Below are 20,619 nucleotides of genomic sequence, written 5' to 3'. Positions count from 1 at the left end.
TGAAAATAATAAGCCTTCTTCATGTAGTTTCAATCAAAAGAGTTTATTCAGGAACAAAGTCAGTCACATGTAACATATACACAAGGCATCAGCTGATGGTATTCTGAGCTGCCCTAGCACAGAGATGGTATGTCTGAGCTGGCGTTGGTGTAATTATTTTCTGAGCAAATAAATGACTCTGTATAGGGCAGATATACAGCTAGCTTATGTAATTTCCTTGACCAAAGTTGGTCTTATTTCCCTAGCGTAATGCATGGTGCGAGACAAAGCACATTAACAGTTAACATCTGTGTTTCTTCTTCACTTCACAAGGTCAGCAGAAACACGATAGCAAGAAGTTACACTTCAGACAATATCAAGGTCTCAGCATCATTCCTCCCAGTAATGAGAATGTCTTGGGCCCTGTAATGCCTTATCCATAGCCTTCTGAAACAAAGCTGGAGCTGAGACAATACCAAATGATAAACAATTGTAGCAAAACAGCCCTTTTGTGTTGTGATAGTCAGGTATTTCCTTGAGTTTTCCTCCACCCTCATTTGTAGGTAAGCATTGGACAAATCTAGTTTGCTGAAGCCCTGACCTCCCACTAGAGAAGCAAACAGATCCTCAAAGTGTGGAATCGGTTATTTTTCTACACATAGGACAGAGTTTATCATTACTTTAAAATCCCCACATATCCTTACAGAGCTGTCTTTCTTCACAACAGGTACAATAGGTGTGGCCCAATCGCTAAAATCCATAGGTAATAAAACCAGCTTTCACTAAACGAGTCAATTTGGCTTTCACTTTTGGTCTAATTGCATATGGTACTGGTCGTGGATCACAAACGTTGGTCTATGTTTTGGCTTCAGGGAAACATTTGCTTCAGTGCCCCTCAAAGTGCCTAGTTCACCTCTGAATATAAAATTAGTATTTAGTGGTTTGCGCAATATTATGCTACTGCTGCTTTAACTGGAAGAGATACGCGCTGTGACGTTGCTGCTTATTGAGTTCCGGGTATTGTAATTCAGTAAACAAAATTAAAAAAAAAACTTATGCCTAAGGAAATAGGATAAAGGGCGAAGAAATCTAGTCTTTGACATTGTTTGAACACTCTGTGAACCCGGCTAAACTTTACCGCCTTACACTGTTAGGCTGTCTGCTTGTGCACACGCATTTGCCTTTTACTCTTGGTAGCGTAAGGGACCAGTTTTCGGGTAATCGAATACACAAAAAGATTGCACCCAGTGTATTCAAATAGGAAACTATTCGAAATTCCCATCCCTATAATAATAAACACTATTAAAAAACAATATTCATAATACAAAATAATAACAACCCTACTTGGAGCGTTGTCGCTTGTGTCGCCTCTCCCAGGTCAGCGCCAGTCCTGCTGAGTGAAACCAGCCTGGAAAGATTCTGAACGGCATTTTTGACCAGAACACATCGGATCCCAAATCAAAAAGTCAGACAATTCGATCGCGTATCTGGGTATCCATCGGGACATCTTACTGTGAGACTGGACATGACGTAAACGAAATGTTAAATTCACAACAAATAAAGCTGATGTTTTATCTGCAAGTCTGGGAACCTGTTGCCAAACAAGGCAAAACGTTACTTTTTTTTCTCTGTCATAATGAAGCCTCAGCTCTAAATTTTTTTCATAAGTACATTCTTTATGATTTATTGATTTCATCGCTTTCCTTTTGGCTGATTGGTTGCTTAATTGTAGAAAACCCGATTTGTGAAAGAATTGCCGCCGGAACAGAGAATTGTGAGGGTCTGGAACCAACTCCCCAGTAATGTTGCTGAAGCCGATATACACCGTGGGGTCCTTCAAGAAGCTGCTTGATGAGATTCTGGGAACAATAAGCTACTAACAATCAAACGAGCAAGATGGGCTGAATGGCCTCCTCTCGTTTGTAAACTTTCTTATGTTCTTATGTTCTAAATACCACCAAGACAGCACTTCGATACGCAGTCTCAGATTCTGACTGTACAACAAATATGCTTTGAAAGCTTGTAGTTATGTTTTTTAAAAATGGTTTGTAAATGAATTTTCAGCTTTTTGACACACTGGCCCGTTTTCCTCAGTCTCAAATTAAAACCGCGCTCACCATTGAGCACAAGACGTTAGCGCGCGCGACAGCGATACATGCGACCCGCGAGGGCAGAGATACACTGTTCGCTTAGGGACACCAGCTGAGGTAATTAACTAATCCATTTTTCGATTTATTATTATATTATTATTATAATGTCTGTCTGCCATTGTACTACACTGCACTCCGCTGTATTGTAATAATGCAGAACAGATAATGTAAACATTTCATATTTCCATTACAGCATATATTTCACATTCATAGTACACAAAATAACATTACTGCAATAATAAGTAGTTAAACTATGTATGTACTCCATGTACACTGCAGTTATACTGCACTTGCACTGCAGTACAAATAAATAACTACAGTACAACTGCACTGTACTACAGTTAACTGCACTAATACTGCAGTTTATTTTTGTATGGGTGGGGCTTTTAGGTGTAATGTAATATATCTCCTTTATTTCTGCACTCCCGCGTTTCATGCTTTATGAGGATATTTAATACATACGGCCAGAAAGGTACATGAACGCGCAGCCCCGTATGTGTTACAAGACTGGAGAAAATTACATTTTAAAACCAAACACCAACAAATTGCCCTCCGCGGGTTTCTGCTGTTAACCAGCTTGCACTCTACGCATATGCACAGTTCACACAAAACACTGTACCGCCCCATGTGGTAGGAAGTATCAAACTGTAACACTGCAAATAACAGCAAGGCATTAGCTGATTAGAAAACATCGTGTTGTGTAATTTATAAAATCATTTTTGAGTCTGATTTGTGTTCAGCGTGTACTTCTTGGGATATCTGAACAAAAAAAGAGCAAAGTTTACTGTTTAGAAGCATGTCAGGGCAAGCTTTCCTTGGCAACCTTTTTTTTTTCTTTCAATTTAGTTTTGTTAACCTAGTTTGCCAATTACTACTATATATATATATATATATATATATATATATATATATATATATATATATATATATATATATATATATATATATATATATATACTAGTGAAGGTTTGCCTTCTAGTCACAGAAGAATTTCTTCTTTCAAAGATGTGACCTTTACAACAACAATGTGAAACTAAAGCCTTGGTACGGAATGGGCAAGCCTTAACCGTTCTTGGGCCCGACCTAAACAGGTGTTGATACTAACTGAATACGAGACAGGCTTAGCCTGTTCCCCCATTGTCAAAACCAATTCACAATCCAAAGCCGTAAACCAAATAGCAAATTCCTTAAATATTGTCAATAGCTCCCTTTTCAGGTGTTGTTCCTAACCCTTTCAAGATAGTAGTGGTTAAACCACTACTCAAGAAAGCTACCTTGGATCTAAAGGGTCTTAACAACTATGGGCCAATTTCCAATCTCCCATTTCTGTCCTAGAAAGAGTAGAGGCTGAGCAACAGACACATTTATAATATATGAGAAACCCAGTTTCTAAATATATGAGAAATTTCAATGTGGGTTCTGGTCCTCTCATACCACAGAGACAGCACTTATTCCAGTGGTGAATAATGTGCTGTTATCCTCCATCATGGGCTCAGCTTTGGGTCTTATACTGTTAGACTTAAGTGGAGCATTCAACACTATTGATTATTTTGTTTTGATTGATCGCCTTGAGAATATGATGGGATTGTCGGGATTGTGTTGTCTTGGTTCAGATTCTTTCTCTCAAACAGCTTTCAATTAGTTCAAATAGAGGAGGCGGCCTCTTTTTTTGGCAAAGGTTGCATATGGAGTCCCATAGGGCTTGATTCTTGACCCAGTTCTGTTTTCTTTGTATATGCTGTCTTTGGATGACATTCCTAGACATTGGGTTCATTTCTATTGTTATGCTGATGAGACACGGTTCTATCTCTCAAAAAGGGCGACACCTCGGCTGCATATATTTTGAGTACCTGTCTTGCTGACTTAAAATTGACGCTTAAAAACGTTTTAGTGTTAAACTCTGATAAAACAGAAGTGATGATTCTGTGATATCACAAGCAATGCAATAATATACATTCATCGGATCTCTTCCTTGGTGGCTTCTCTCCTGAATTTAGAGCTGAAATGAGAAATGTAGGTGTGAGTTTTGACCCAGATCTTTCTTTTCAGCCACACATTAGAAATGTTACTAAAATGTTTTTTTTTTTTTTTTTTACTTAAGAAATATTACCAAACTGAAAAGTATGCTTTCCCTACCAGATGCTTTTGTATCTTCTAGGACCCATTACTGCAGTGTCTTATTCTCCGTACTTGCAGTCATGTTATATCCATCTGCAACTTGTATAAAATGCTGCTACTAGAGTTTTAACAGGAACTAAGACAAGAGCACATTAGCCCTGTGCTAGCATCTTCACTGGCTTCCTGTCTGGTTTAGGATCAATTTTAAGACGTTGCTTTTAACTTTTAAGGCTTTAAATGGCCCTGTTCCATCTTATTTAAATGCTCATGTTATCCCATATGTTCTGTTACTCATTATTCCTGTAATTAAAAGGAAAACACAGGCAGTAGGGCGTTCACCTATAAAGCCCTAAACATTATAGAATGACCTGCCTAGTTCTTTTAAAACAAGACTGAAAACACATTATTATAAATCAACCTTTTACTCCCTTAAATAATGTTCTTACTCTGTCTCATTGTTTTAGTATTCTACTGTTCTGTTTTACTGATTTGTTGTTTTCAATTTGTTGTAAATTTGCGTTGCTTATTGTTGCTTCTTTTTTGGTTTTTCAATGTTTTTGTCCATGATAGGCGCCTTGCTGCGATGTGTCGTGAAAAGGAGCTATATAGATAAATATTGATTCATTGATTGATTGAATGTTTTAAAAAATAAGTTTATATAGAAATAAAAAGTGTCTTTGCAGGCACCCAGATGACAGCAGACTTTATTGTAAGAACACACACACGTTGTCAGATGCAAAGCGCTATGAGCTTTTCATGCAGCCATGCAGCCTCTTGAGAAATCTGAATTCCCAAAGCAGAAGACATCAGACAACAAAGTTGGGTCATTTAGGAGGTTTTTTGTTGATTGCTTTATTCAGCAGTTGATGATGGAGCCGAATATGCAAATGCTGGATACTTTTTGTTAGAAGAACACGGAAAATGCAGAGAAACAGTCCTTTGAAAATCTGGAGATCAGCAATTAAAAAACTGAAAAAATATCAAAAACAATCTGAAAGCAGCAGTGATAGTGGCAATGATTTCAGATCTGTGATGCAACAAACAAACACCTGTACATCAGCAGCTGAATTCAGTTTGTAGAGAAACTGGCAGAAGGTTTTATTTATTTATTTTTTTTTATATTTTACTAACTCCAAGTATTGCTTATTATAGTTTTACTGTTAGTGTGTTACTTAAATTTACCTGCAAATGCATTTCAAACTGCACTGAAACACTCAAAAGAATGTTATAGATTTGTTGAGGTGGAGGGCTCACTGGGTTTTTGTGTATCTTGAAGAATTTAAAGAACCAGCCAAGCTACAAGGCTAAAGATAGTATGTGTATGAGATATTAGAGTTGTCTTAATTATGTATTTTTGTTGTTGAGATTTACATATATATATATATATATATATATATATATATATATATATATATATATATATATATATATATATATATATATATATATATATATTGTATTATATTGTTTTAGATTACTTTTTAAAACTTAGAAGTGTGATAGAAAAACTATTTATATTTGGAGCTGAAATGATTTTTAAAAAAAGCAAGACTTTTATAAAGCTAAAAATCTGTTTTTCTGTTTGATACAGACAAATCAGATACAGATTCCAGCCCTTACTTCAAGTCAAACTTAACGCTTTTCCGACATCCCAGACACGCCCACAATTTATATGAGACATATTTATTTTCTCCGTCTGTCCAATGAGCACTGGCAAGTATTTGTGAAGAATCCTAGGCATGTTTTATAATTAAACCATATTGCGTGGGTCTTAAGTAAATATATTTACAGTTATTCAAAGCCTTCGATCCCGCCTTTATTAGGAAAGATATTTTGTACTTGAAATATATCTGTGGTGGAACATTCTAACCCGAGACAAAAACATAATTAAGAAATATGCCTCACGGAATTGTAAAGCCCCCTTGTGGCCTCAATAGTGATCTCCCAATCTTGTATATCGTGGAGTACATCTGATTCACTCTAAAACTCTGCTATGGTTGGAATACAGCAATAAAATACGTGTGTATTTCTTACATCCACTAGAGGCAGTGTGGAGCTTCATGGTCAAGGGCTCTACGAAAAGCTGTCAGCATGACAGAAAACAAGAGAGACTGTTTAACAATTAATTTTTTTGATTCCCTTAAAAAAAAGAATTATCAGGTCATTCTGATGAGATGCAGATTAGGTTGCTAATGCTGTCTTTTCTTTTCACAGTACTTTGTATTTGAATTCATTGGTCCACAAGAATTGCTCTTTGACAAGATTATTAGACTTTCTGTAAGTATTCTGTGTGAAGCATGTTTTTACTTAAACATTTTTGGATTGAACAACAAAAAAAAAAAAACTGTTTAACTTGAGTAAACAATATCTTCTCAAAAAGACTTACACAGAAATATGTAAGGACAGTTATGCTGACACATGACAGTTCTTTGAAAAATGTGTTTAAAAATATAAAATATTGACATGGTAATGTTTTGTCTATCAGTGTTTTATCAAAAACTACCTATAGTATGAGGAATTGTTCCTGTTCTAAAATGTATCAATGCATGATACTACATGAGTGTCTTGGAGCAACAGAAGAAAATAAAACTACCTGTACATAGAAATACAACTATATTAATAATGATGTTCTTATAACCTCCAGGTTATGCATTCTAAGATTATGCGCAGCTTCTTGATTGGATCTTTTAAACTGGATGTGGGAACAGTTTATGAGCAGCCAGGTAGGACTATCAATACATATTTTCAAAAAACATATATATAGCTGAACTGTATAGAATCATTATAATGGATCTCCATACACCAGGTATTGCAGAGTACATTCAACCCCCAAAACATATGAATCCCTACATTATAGCCCACATTATATATCTCATGAAGACAGTTATAAAGAATTCTCATCAACAATTGTCTTTTTTTATAACGCCTAAGGAACTGTATCTTTTGATTGCGTGTTCAGTTCTGAGTGAATAATGTGAACCAGTGGAAAGCTGCTTTAAAGCAGATTTTTATGGAAAAGTCCCAAATGTCTCACCTAGTAAGCACTGCAGCTTGTTGTGCAGGGGAGTGTGGTTTGAGTCCTGCATGGGCCTAATTATTGAGGGAGCACTCCACTAGCCTTTGAAATCCCATGAGCAAGTAAAGGAAATAGTCTGGAAATAGCCTCCTTGAGCTTCGGCGATCCCTATTGATCAGACACCCAGAGATGTCCCATAGCCATAACATGACGGTGTAAACAGATGGTGTATGCAACTGACTTTTAAGTAGGGGACACAGCTCATTTGCATATACCACTGACAATTGGCTAGATACAATCTCTCGGAAACAATCTGTGACAGTAAATCACATCTAAAACCATTACTGACCAGTAAAATAACCAGGGAGTACTTTTCTAAATTGTGTGTTAAATATTGCCCAGTAGTTTTTTTTAATGGCCAGAAATTACTGCCATCTTTTATAAATACTGTTGTGTCTTTGAGAACATAAATATATTAATTCATATGAATAATAAACTGTTTAATACAAATTCACCATAATACAGTATTCTCTCTCCATAAATGTTTTTCATGTTTTATATTATTTAGGTCACCAATTCTGCAATAAGTGGGCATTACTTACTGATCCAAATGATATTAGAACAGGTGTCAAAGGTTATCTAAAATGTGATATCAGTGTCATTGGGAAAGGGGACACTATACAGGCCACAGAGAAAGCCAGTGATGCAGAGGAAAAAATTGAAAAGTAAGTAACTATAGTTATATAACCATATCTGTTTACTAATTCTGCCAAAATGGGGTTTGTAATGAGGTCTGGTTTAAAAAATAAATCTAAACTGTTGCTGCTTGAATTTATAACCCAGCTGAAAATAATACAGCACCATTTGGTGGTCTTACAATTCGTAGTGGGTCAGCTCACAGTTCATCACAACTTGAAAAAGTTAATTGTATCCAGTCCATCACAATCTAATGGAGAAAAAGAATAACTAAAACACTATGGAACATTGCAGATTGTATATTGATCTGTAAAATATTGCAGATTGTATATGATCTGTAATGGTCTTTTTTAAAATCCAGGATTAGAATGTTGTGTGCTTATATAACTGTAACAGGGAGAGATCTGTGCTGACTCTGCTGGCGTGTTCACGGGCTGCAGGAAGAGGGCGGCAGTCGTCCAACAACCGCCTGTGAGTCATGGCAGTGACACGGGGAGGTGGGAAAGTGGGTGTGTAGACTTTCCCCCTCTCTGAATGGCTGAGAGGCGCGTCTTGGGAGATTGTTAGCCCTATAAATTAACGCTCCGTTGTTTCCTCAGGTCTGCCCACTTAGACGCACCGAGAGTGCGGAAGCTCTGATCCAGGACCAGGAATCAGGCAAAACAAAGAGAGTTTCATAGCGAGACAGAGAGAGCGGGGAACCCTTGGGCAGACCCCGGCGTATTGTGACAGAACAGGCTAGTTAGCCTACAGAGTAGGACGGTGATCCGGGTCGTGCGGGTAGCGACGGCCGGGATAACGCTGCCGAGTGCAGCACCTTTTATTTGTAGTTTTATTACTGTTTTATTTTCCATTGTTCTTTTCGCCTTCTGTTTTCATTATTATTTCTTTGAGCACCTGCGAGTGCACTTGCTGTTCACGTACCAGCTGTGGTATTTCCGTGGTGCTGTCTATCATCGTTGATAGGCAGCCCACGGTCAACAGTGCCCTCTGCCGGAAAAAGCAAGAACTGTTTGAAAATAAAACTGGGTACCTGTGTGGTGTTTTCAAGTACACCTGTCTGTCTCCTAGTCAGTGAATTACCCACACCCCTTCCACAATAACATTATGATTTTTCCCCAGGAATCTTCTGCTTCCCAAAGGGTTTCCATCAGAAAGACCATGGGCCAGGTTTTACATCAAGGTCTACAGAGCAGAGGGCCTTCCCAGGATGAACTCAAGCATCATGGCCAACATGACAAAGGCATTCAGGGGAGACGATAAGGACCTTATAGACCCATATGTGGTTGTTGCCTTTTCTGGTCAAATGGTATTGCTTTTTTTTAATATGTGTTGCATTTGCATTTGTTTAATCAATTATCTTGTTCTACTGCAGTAGGCTCCGGCTAAGACAATACCCCTCTGGAAGCGTGCAAAGTCCTCTCTTAGTTAGTGTTCTCGAAGACGGAGTTGACCACCGGACACATTATTATTATTATTATTATTATTATTATTATTATTATTATTATTATTATTATTATTAGGTCATTTAGCAGACACTTTTATCCAATGCGACTTACAGAGACTAGCGGGTGAATTACACTGTGTAACAAAAACATTTTTTTTTTTTTTTTTTGTTCCTGGGTAGTAAGTGTTATTTCCCAATTGCTTATGCCTCAAAAGTATAGAACATGGCTATTATTCCTCACAAACTTTGCTTTTGAGACCAGGACAGTGATATTTCAAAATATCACTATTTCCAATGGGAAAATGGGCAAATGTGTGTCTTTTCGTTCACAAAGTTTTATGTGAACGAAAAGCCCATTTTCCCATTTTCCCATTGGAAATAGTGATATTTTGAAATATCACTGTCCTGGTCTCAAAAGCAAAGTTTGTGAGGAATAATAGCCAGTTTCTATACTTTTGAGGCATAAGCAATTAGGAAATAATACTTACTACCCACTACCCAGGAACAAAAATTGTGTTACATTAGTGTTATGCATTACAACTGTTGCTGCAGAGTAACTTACAATAGGACTGCGGTTTTATGTCTCATCCAAAGGAGGTCAAGTGACTTGCTCAGGGTCACACAATGTGAGTCGGTGGCTGAGCTGGTATTGAACTGGGAATTAGTAACAAGCCCCTTTCTTTAACCACTGGACCACCAAGCATGTGGCTGGGCTTAAATGTTAACCTATAAGTGGGGTTCAGGGGGCGGAGCTAGGCACCAACAACCTATCATCTCCTGTCATCAATTAAATCTACCTTATTTAAACATTAGTCACCTCTACCTAGCTGTCTTGTGTTTTTTCGTTTTGGCATAACCCTAAGTGATTTCAAGACCCATCAACTTTCGTATACCTCAATAATGGAATACTTGCAGCAGTCCTCATCGGATTCAGAGGATTCCCAGGATTTTCTGTCATTACCAGATCATTCTCCTATTGCAATTCAGTCTCAGCAGAACCAGTTTTTCCTCCGAAAAAAAAACGAAAAAAAAAAAACATAATCAGCCACGCCCAGCCATTCAGAGTCCTAAAACAGACAGCAGGCAGTCTATTCCGGATCAAATCACCCCCACAACTAGCACCGCTAACCAGCAGCCAGCCATTGAAATCCAACATTCGCAAATATTTAACGAGATAAAATCATTTATGCAGCCTTTTGCCGATACTCTATCTTCGGTCAGTTCCCAACTGTTGGATCTAAATAAAAGGGTGTCTAATATGGAACAGGGAAAACAATCTACAGCGCTGTCATTAATTCCAGCATCAAATACTGAGCGGCGCCTACAGCTTCTTCCGGTCCAGCCCTAATTTCAGCACCCGGTTTCGCCGCTAATTCATACAGATCTTCAGTACCTAATCCTATACATTCTTCAGCTCCCCTCGATCAATCCACAAGGAAAGACAAATACGGGCGCAGTATTAGATTTTCAGGAGGAAGACAAATCTGCAACAATTTCAATACTGGCTTCTGTTCGAATAGGCAATGCAATGTTATCCACATGTGCAGCCATTGCGGAGACGCTGACGCTGATACAATCTGCCCTTTAAAACGCAAGTGACTTTCCCCGATGCTCACAGTCTTTACTCCTATAAACATCCCGGCATTATCAACTAAATTACACAATCATCCCGACAGTAATTTAATGAATTACCTGAGCAACGGATTAAAAAATGGTTTTTCAACCGGTCTGACTCAAATTCCTTCTTCCTCGTTCAAAAGCAAAAATCTTTATTCAGCGACTCAAGAACCACAATTAGTGCAATCTTTCATCAAAAAAGAAATTATAAAAGGATTTATAGTCGGTCCATTTTTAGCTTCTCCTTTTCCAGTATATAGAATTAATCCTATCGGCATTGCCACGAGGAAAATGTCAGGGGGGAAAAAAGCGTCTCATTATTGATTTATCAGCACCACGGGGGTCAAGCACCAGCAGCATTAACTTATTAATTCCCCAAGATCAATTTTCCCTGCATTACATCACTATTGCAGACGCAATACATTCAATTAAATTAGCAGGTCGTGATTCCTGGTTAGCAAAAGCAGATATATCAGACACATTTAAAGTAATGCCAAGCCATCCTTCTCTCCGTCACCTGTTTGGTATATGCTGGGAAGGGAAGTTTTATTTTGCCACCCAATTGCCCTTCGGCTGCCGCAGCAGCCCGAAGATATTTGTTACCCTGTCGGAAGCACTATGCTGGATTCTTCTTAATGTCTATCATGTCCCATTCCTGCTGCACTTGCTGGACGATTTTTTAGTAATTTCTCCTCCTTCAGATGCACCAGCAGAAGCGATTTCCAATCTTAAAAGCTTATTTTCTGAAGTAGGCCTCCCGCTTTCAGAAGAGAAATCAATCGGTCCCCTTCATTCTTTGGAATTCCTTGGAATTATTCTAGATACAGAAAAGTTTGAAGCCAGCCTAGTCTAAACTTAACCATATTCGTTTGCTCATTGAGGATTTTCAGATCAGTAAAACAATTAAAAACGGCACTGCTTTCATTGCTGGGTTACTTTAACTTTGCAATACGTATCATTCCACAGGGGAGGACGTTTATATCTCGACTGCTAGCGCTGGCATCAACAGCAAAAAATCTGGACTCCTATAAATATCTCCTCAGAAGCTAGGAAAGACATTAAAATGTGGTCTGCGCTTATTCAGCACTGGAACGGTCTCTGTGTGTTTTATGATGATTTCATTTCAGCTTCACACGATATGGCTTTATTTACTGATGCCTCATCTCTGGGATTCGGAGGTCTATTTGACAATCAATGGTTTTGCAGTACATGGCCTGAGGAAATCAAAAACATATCTCCTCATCTAAAATCCACAGCTCTGCTAGAGATATACCCAATAGTAGCAGCTGCCCAGCTATGGGGTCATCTCTGGTCTAAGAAATCAATACTATTTTACTGTGATAATTCAACTACAGTGCATATTATAAATAAAGGACGTTTCTCTTCCCCTCTTATCATGCAATTGCTGCGGTGGCTAGTATGGATTTCAGTCTCTAATAATTTCCTAATACAAGCTCGCCACCTACCGGGCATTTTTAATAATGCAGCTGATGCTGTTTCTTGTTTACAGATTTCCAAATTCCACAGTTTGCTGCCCACAGCTCTGCAATATCCAGCAGCAACGCCACAGTTCAATCAGCTGATTTTCAACTAAATCCAACTATTAATAAACTTCTTAATTCAGCTCAAGATTACATGGCATCAGCACTTGCCCCATCTACCAGATCCTCGTACTCTACAGGTTGGGCATGTTATGTAACTTTGTTTACAAAGCAGGATTACTCCTACTCCATTCAACCAGGACTGGATCATGGCGTTCATAATGCATGCAAAGGACTCTACATCTGGCACCAGCTACAATCAGACTATATTTGTCAGGAATTCAGCATCAATTTCGCTTGATGTCCATCAATTCCCCAACTCTATCAATTCCAGCGGTTCGTCTCCTTTTACGAGGAATTTCCAAGTGCTCTCCGGCTCCTTCTTCTGCTCGCCTACCTATTTCTATAGACTTTCTCAGTAACTTGATTTCAATTCTGCGCCATGGCTGTTTTTCTCCATTTGATGATTTAACTATAGAAGTCACATGTCTATCTGCATTTTTCGGGTTTTTGAGATGTTCTGGATATACAGTTTGTTCTATTGCCAGCTTTCCTACCCTCGGTATCCGCTGCAGTGACCTCAAGCTCATCCCAGATTCTCATTTCATCTTATTTTTTCGCATTTCAAAAACAGATCAACTGCGGCAAGGACAATGTATTCAGCTTTTTAAGATCAACTCTCCTCTGTGTCCCTTCACTTCCATGTTGAAGTACATTGCAGAACGCAAGGCCATTTCATCCTCCGACCCTTTGTTTATCAATTCAAGCTGGTCCATTGTATCAAGGCATTGGTTTTCAACACACCTTTCCACCGTGGTGTCCAGAGCAGGTCTTCCTTCACAATTCTACACTCCTCATTCATTTAGAATAGGGGCAGCTACTTCAGCTGCAAAAACCAACATTAACCAGCATTTAATTAAAAATATGGGGCGTTGGACTTCATCAGCAGTTGAAACTTATATTCGTTCTTCATCATCTGAAATATCCTCCGCACATCAGTCCATTGCTAGTATGTCCGGAGTGGGGACGACCTTTCTGCCTGGGCCACCAAAGATTTCCACTAAGAAATAAAATTAAAAGGGTTTTTTTTCTTTCCACTGTGCAGAGGGTCTTCACATAGTCATTAGGGTACAGTCTACTAACCCCTTTGTCACGTTAAGTGTTTGTTTTCTTTCATCTAAATGTTTTCTTTTTCTTTCTTATGCATTGGCGGTTCTCTCTTTTTTCTTCTTCACGTTGCGTCAGTGGGGAGCCGGGGGTCCATCTTTTGGGGGGTAGTGATTCCACTTTCTCCAATCCTTTGTTAAGCTCTGCTTCATTTACCTCATAGAGGAGGGCTCTCCATGAGTCAGAGGGGACCCCCGGCCAAACCCTTCCATCTGCATGTATGTTTCTTTTGGGATTCTTCTTTCAGGTCTGATGCCTCTATGTGAGGGTCCCCAAGCGGTGGCATCCCTCGTGTTTGTCGGGTCTCCTCAAAGACGGTGGCCCCTCTCCTGTTTGTCGGGTCTCCTCAGCGACGGAACCCTCCTTCTATTATGTTGGGCTTTGAAGAGGCGGAACACCACACATTATATGTTTTAACAAATACTAACTTTATGTTTTCTTTCCGGTTCGCGAGCCTCTTCGTATGTCGGGTAACCTCAGAGACGGTGCCCCTCTTGGTATGTCGGGTCACCTCAAAGACGGTGGCCCCCCTCCTGTTTGTCGGGTCTTCTCAGCGACAGAACCCCCCTACTGTATATGTTGGGTCAGGAAGAGCCGGAACCTCTTTTGTGTTAACAACACTAATTCATGTTTTTCTTTCCGGTTCGCGAGCCTCTTCATATCTCGGGTAACCTCAGAGACGGTGCCCCTCTCGTATGTCGGGTCACCTCAAAGACGGTGGCCCCTCTCCTGTTTATCGTGTCTATCGATCAAGTAAATGTTGGGCCTTGAAGAGGTGGAATCCCTCTCTCTATGTGTATATGTTTACTAACTCTGTCAATAAACACTATCAGGGGCCATAGCTCCACCCCGTGAATTGATCCTTTATGAATCAATCAATAAATAAATATGTATTACTTGTCATGATGCACGTACTTCAACATATGAAATGAACAGAATAAGAGAAGCAAAAGCAAGTGTATGTTACTAAACTATAATAATAAACTGTCAAACGAAATTAACACAGCACCCCTACACATGTTAAAAAATGCAGCAGCAGCTGTAGATTAATCATCAGTACATGTACAGGATTCAAGACATGCTCAGAATTATTTAACAGAATGGCAAAGCAACTCAACAGAACAGGAAACACCAAATTGCTTGCGACTTGTGTCTGATTCACGTTTTCTGTAAAACAATTTACAACTTTTTGTTGCAAGAGAAACAGCGATTTTTTTGCCATTTGTTTACATACTATTTTGTAGCGATGTGGAGCACTTGTGGAAATCAGATAAAACAATTCAAGGATATGATGGCAGTTTTGGAAAGATTTAATAAACCAATCAATGTGCCTCAAGACACTCTCACGCTGACAAGTCACTTCTGAAAAGATTGAATAAACCATTTGAATTTAAGTTTGATGATGATGATGAGCTATCGGGTCACAAAGCAGTACTGCGTCCGTTGTGAACGAATCACCAGCGGTGCCAAGAAGGTGTTCTTTTAAATGAAGTTCCTGTTCCTTTAGGCAGAGTATTTCCAATGGAGAAAATCTGTTTCACCACAAGGGTGTTCCCTTAGCCGAAGTGTTCTATCAGGAGGTGTTCCTATATGTGGAGACGACTGTACTAGCAAAAAAATAATAATCTTGGTAGGGTGACAAACTGATGTGTTGGTGGCAGAAAAAAACTGTCCTTGGTCTTTTCTCAATGCATTTTAATACATTCTGTATTGTAGTCAAAGCAGTGCCAAGTGCACAGACCTCAATATAAAGATTAAACATTAATTCCCACAATATTATTCCGCAAATAAAATGCAACAAAATTTGTATGCTAAATGCTGACAATGGAATAGTTTTGTTTGTTTGTTTGTTTTGCTTTACCTAAGTTAGAGATATACAAGAAATAAGCAGACACATTTATGAAACTTTATTTACACCAAAATGCAGTTTTTATTATTTTAAAATAAAATAAAATTAAAACTGTTATTGTTAAAAAGCATTAAAATTCATGAGCCAGGGTGTAATTTTTAATTTTTAGGTACCTTGTTAAATATGTGTGACAGTAGTCATAGAGGTAAACAGTAAAGTGCAGATGTCATACATGAATTTATTATTCATTGAACCCCCCCACCCTCCACCAACACACGTTGTTCATGATATAGAAATTACAAAAGATAAGTGAAAGTTATGCATGAGGGATGGGGAACGATACAAGACAAATAAATACCACAGGAATAGACTACAGTCAGCACTCGGATATACGACACTCAGATACACGTCAGTCATGTTTTAAGAAACAAATCAATCCCCATTATATATATATGTAACAAATTAATGCACTTACCCATCACATGCGATTTCTGACTCCATCACTAGTTTTCTGATACAAAGCCCATCTCTTCAATGTTAAAATGTATTTGTTTATCTGTCATAGCCTGCTTCTTTATTGTGCAGTTACACAGAGCTTCCTCAAATTTTATGACAAAAATGCAGCAAAAACAACGCGAACTAGACAAGCTATGGTAATGTAAAACAGTTCATCATTAAACAGTTTTAGAATTTTCATTGGCAAGTGAACTGTGACATTAGGGCCTTAGCGAGCACTATATTAGTATAATATATAACATAGTACTGTACCAACAAAACCAACTAAATAGAAACGGCAACAGTACATCTAAATGGAAACCTACTTATTTTAAAACACAGTCCTTTCAGCTATGTATTTTTGACTTAATCTTTTTGGTTTGCCCTGAAAAAACAGACAAGGGTTGGAACAGGCCAAAATGAAATAATCAGATATGTGTCACAGTCGTTTAATCGTCACTGAAGTCACTATTTTATAGGGTCGGATATGCAAGTGCTGACTGTAATACGCTATTATTGTGAAATTATGCTTTATTTTGTGCATACTCTATACTTGTGTGGTATGGAAAACAATTTCCAAATGTTTAGATACAGTTGTTTAACTGTATAACAGTACATATTGAGAATCAGCGTAAATATGATTTTTTTTCGTCTTTAAAGGGCCGAACAACTGTTCAGAAAAATTCTGCTCATCCGGTTTGGAATGAGCAGATTGTCTTCAAAGAAATGTTCCCTCCTCTTTGTAGAAGAGTTAAAATCCAGGTGTGGGATGAAGGGAGCATGAATGATGTGGCTGTAGGAACTCACTATATTGATCTAAGAAAAATCTCAAATGAACAGGATGGGGACAAAGGTAATGTATATGTTTAAATGCATTCTTAAAAGACAAAACATGTTTCAAAGTTATAAGTGTTTTAAGTCTTTAAAAAAAAAAATTCCCAATATGTAATTCCCAAATTACATATTTCCTCATCAAACATATTTTTTAGGGTCAGCCTCTATCAGATTATTGGTTTTAAGGATAAACATTTTCTAAAAAACATTGTATGAGTCAAATCTGAGTAAAGCTGATCAAATTGCAGCGCACATTCCAGGATGAGCGTACAGCATGCTGACCGCAGGCTACTCCACTGCCCTCAGCAGAAGCAGCCACCTCGTTTGCTGGATTGGATTTCTTTTTTTCTTATTTTGTTTTCAATACAGTACATTAAAACTATTTTTTAGTATTCTCAGTCTTACACAGTATGTTTTTATAATTGTAGGATTCTTGCCAACCTTTGGCCCAGCATGGATCAATCTCTATGGTTCAGCCCGTAACTTCAGCCTAATGGATGACAGTCAAACCCTCAATGAAGGTGTTGGTGAGGGTGTTTCCTTCAGGGGTCGTATCCTGGTGGAATTAGCCGTGGAGATCCTTTCCGGAGCAGCAGCTGACTCAAAATTAACTAAAATAGCAAAAGATCTGAAACTTCCACTTAAGGACTCAAAAAATCCCAAAGGAAAAGAGGAGAAGGTACCTGCGGCAGGGGAGGAGGCAAAGACAGCAGCAAATGAAAAGATAGTCGCCAGCAGGACTGAAGTCATTGCTATTGAATCCCCTCCGCAGGTTTGTTGAAAATGTTTTATCATAAGTTTAGGGAATGTGGTAAAGAAACACTGTCCTTAATTGATGGATGGTGTGGCAGGATTGACCAAGTGGAACGGACAGACAGGCAACAACCAAACAACTTAGAATATATTTAAAAGCTTTTGCACACTTTATTATAGTAGTATAAACCAAAATGTATCAATTAAACAAAATACTGACAGCAAACGTCAGGGTTTCCAAGGTAAGATGCAGCTTTCCCTAGTATACCTATACACATGTACCCAATACAGATTACAGGGTCCTTGTGTACATGGCTGGAATAGAAGGAGCCAGGGACCAATTTACATTCAGGGATAAAGAAGTGTTGCCCTATCCCTGCCTAACTGCTACAAAATCAAAGAGTAAATCAATAATAGTGTAACAGGGGACACCTTATCTTGTCACAGATGGCCTGAGCTCTAGTTGGTCTTTAATTCCAGCAATATTTCCTCAGAATGCCTCCATTCAACATATTATGCTGCATATTTAAATATTATCTCTGTTAACTGTTCTTCTATCTGAAAACTCTATGGTGAACTACTGTGTGCTAGTGACCTGCAATGGAGCTCCCTGATTAGTAAAAGTTGTGAGGTTTCTAATTGTTTATAACACCATACAATTCCATAGATCACAGAAGACAACATGGAAAGTTTTCTTCTGTTTGGTGCAGTTTTTGAGGCAACAATGATTGACAGGAAGATGGGAGACAAGTCCATCAGCTTTGAGTTTACCATAGGTAATAAATTAATACTAATTTAAAATCACTGCTCAAATTCTTTTGCTGGTACATGTACTGAAATATTTATACATGTACAGTGCCTATAGAAAGTCTACACCCCCTTGAACTTTTTTCACATTTTGTTATATCAGTGCCTCAGAGTTTTGTGCATTTAAATGAGGATTTTTTCCCCACTTATCTGCACACCATACTCCACACTGTTAAGTGGAAAAGTATATATATATATATATATATATATATATATATATATATATATATATATATATATATATATATACAGTGCCTTGCAAAAGTATTCAGACCCCTGACCAATTCTCTCATATTACTGAATTACAAATCGTACACTGATATTTTGTTCTGTTCGATATTTTATTTTAAACACTTAAACTCAAAATCAATTATTGTAACGTGACATTGGTTTTATGTTGGGAAATATTTTTAAGAAAAATAAAAAACTGAAATATCTTGCTTGCATAAGTATTCAACCCCCACACATTAATATTTGGTAGAGCCACCTTTCGCTGCAATAACAGCTTTAAGTCTTTTGGGGTAAGTATGTACCAGCTTTGCACACAGTGTCGGAGTGATTTTGGCCCATTCTTCTTGGCAGATTTGCTCCAGGTTGTTCAGGTTGGTTGGACGATGCTTGTGGACCGCAATTTTCAAATAGTGCCACAGATTCTCAATGGGATTGAGATTAGGACTTTGACTGGGCCACTGTAGGACATTCACCTTTTTGTTCTTGAGCCACTCCAGTGTTGCTTTGGCCTTGTGCTTGGGATCATTGTCCTGCTGAAAGGTGAATTTCCTCCCAAGCTTCAGTTTTTTAGCGGACTGAAGCAGATTCTCTTGCAGTATTTTCCTGTATTTTGCTCTATCCTATTCTTCCTTCAATTGTAACAAGATACCCAGTCCCTGCTGATGAGAAGCATCCCCACAGCATGATGCCGCCACCACCATATTTCACTGTAGGGATGGTGTGTCTTGAGGCATGGGCAGTGTTAGGTTTACGCCACACTTAGCGTTTTGAGTTTTGGCCAAAAAGCTCTATCTTGGTCTCATCTGACCACAAAACCTTTTCCCACATCGCAGCTGGGTCACTCTCATGCTTTCTGGCAAACTCCAGAAGTGCTTTCAGATGGTACTTTTTGAGTAACGGCTTCTTTCTTGCCACCCCCCCATACAGGCCAGTGTTATGTAGAGCTCTTGATATGGTTGACTGGTGCACCATTACTCCTGAACTCTGTAGCTCCTTCAAAGTGATTGTTGGCCTCTCTGTGGCTTCTCTCACAAGTCTCCTTCTTTTTTGAGTGCTGTTTTGAGGGACGGCCTTTTCTTGGCAGTGCCTGGGTGGTGTGATGCAGCTTCCACTTCCTGATTATTGATCCAACTGTGCTCACTGGGATATCCAAACACTTGTATATTATTTTGTACCCTTTCCCTAATCTTTGCATTTGTATTACTTTATCTCTAACTTCTGTAGAATGCTCTTTGGTCTTCATTTTCCTTCAGATTCACAGCCTTACCAATGATCCTTCAACAGTGGGGTTTTTATCCAGAAAATGATGTGACAGCAGCTTTAATGGTTCACAGGTGGAGGCCAATGGTAAGGTAACTGTGTCCTCGTTAGGGCAATTTCTTTCATCGGTGCAAACTGTGAGCTTCCACAGCACAGGGGTTGAATACTTATGCAGGCAAGATATTTCAGTTTTTTATTTTTCTTAAAAATATTTCCCAACATAAAACCAATGTCACCTTACAATAATTGATTCTGAGTTTCAGTGTTTAAAAAAATAAATATAAAACAGTGAAATTTCAAAGTACCATTTGTAATTCAGTAATGTGAGAGAATTGGTCAGGGGTCTGAATACTTTTGCAAGGCACTGTGTGTGTGTATGTGTGTGTGTGTGTATATATATATATATATATATATATATATATATATATATATATATATATATATATATATATATATATATATATATATATAAAAATACAAAACTGAAAGATCATAATTGGATAAGTCTCCACTCCCCTGAGTTAATACTTGGTGGAAACACCTTTGGCAGCAATTACAGCTGTGAGTCTGTTGGGATAGGTCTCTACCAACTTTGCACACCTTGATTTGACAATATTTGACCATTCTTTACAAAACTGTTCAAGCTCTGTCAAGTTCCT

At 38.3% G+C, this 20,619-nt stretch overlaps 1 protein-coding gene across 3 annotated transcripts in view; it reads left to right on the top strand.

The window, feature by feature from the left end:
* fer1l6 (fer-1 like family member 6) overlaps positions 1-20,619 on the top strand; it is a 164,743-nt gene that overhangs the window by 10,336 nt on the left and 133,788 nt on the right. For 2 of the 3 annotated variants that reach the window (XM_041231013.1, XM_041231012.1), the window contains exons 6-12: positions 6,462-6,524; positions 6,892-6,970; positions 7,832-7,988; positions 9,082-9,268; positions 16,736-16,928; positions 17,338-17,681; positions 18,330-18,438. In XM_041231013.1, the coding sequence (XP_041086947.1) occupies positions 6,462-6,524; positions 6,892-6,970; positions 7,832-7,988; positions 9,082-9,268; positions 16,736-16,928; positions 17,338-17,681; positions 18,330-18,438 (1,132 nt within the window). Of the gene's footprint in view, positions 1-1,876; positions 2,187-6,461; positions 6,525-6,891; positions 6,971-7,831; positions 7,989-9,081; positions 9,269-16,735; positions 16,929-17,337; positions 17,682-18,329; positions 18,439-20,619 lie in introns of those variants that run through there. The other variant, XM_041231014.1, reaches the window with a different exon arrangement.

This window comes from Polyodon spathula, chromosome 27 (genome assembly GCF_017654505.1).
Source record: "Polyodon spathula isolate WHYD16114869_AA chromosome 27, ASM1765450v1, whole genome shotgun sequence".
NCBI lineage: Eukaryota > Metazoa > Chordata > Actinopteri > Acipenseriformes > Polyodontidae > Polyodon > Polyodon spathula.
The sequence above is the reverse complement of the archived record's forward strand: the minus strand, read 5'-3'. Positions and strand labels throughout refer to the sequence as shown.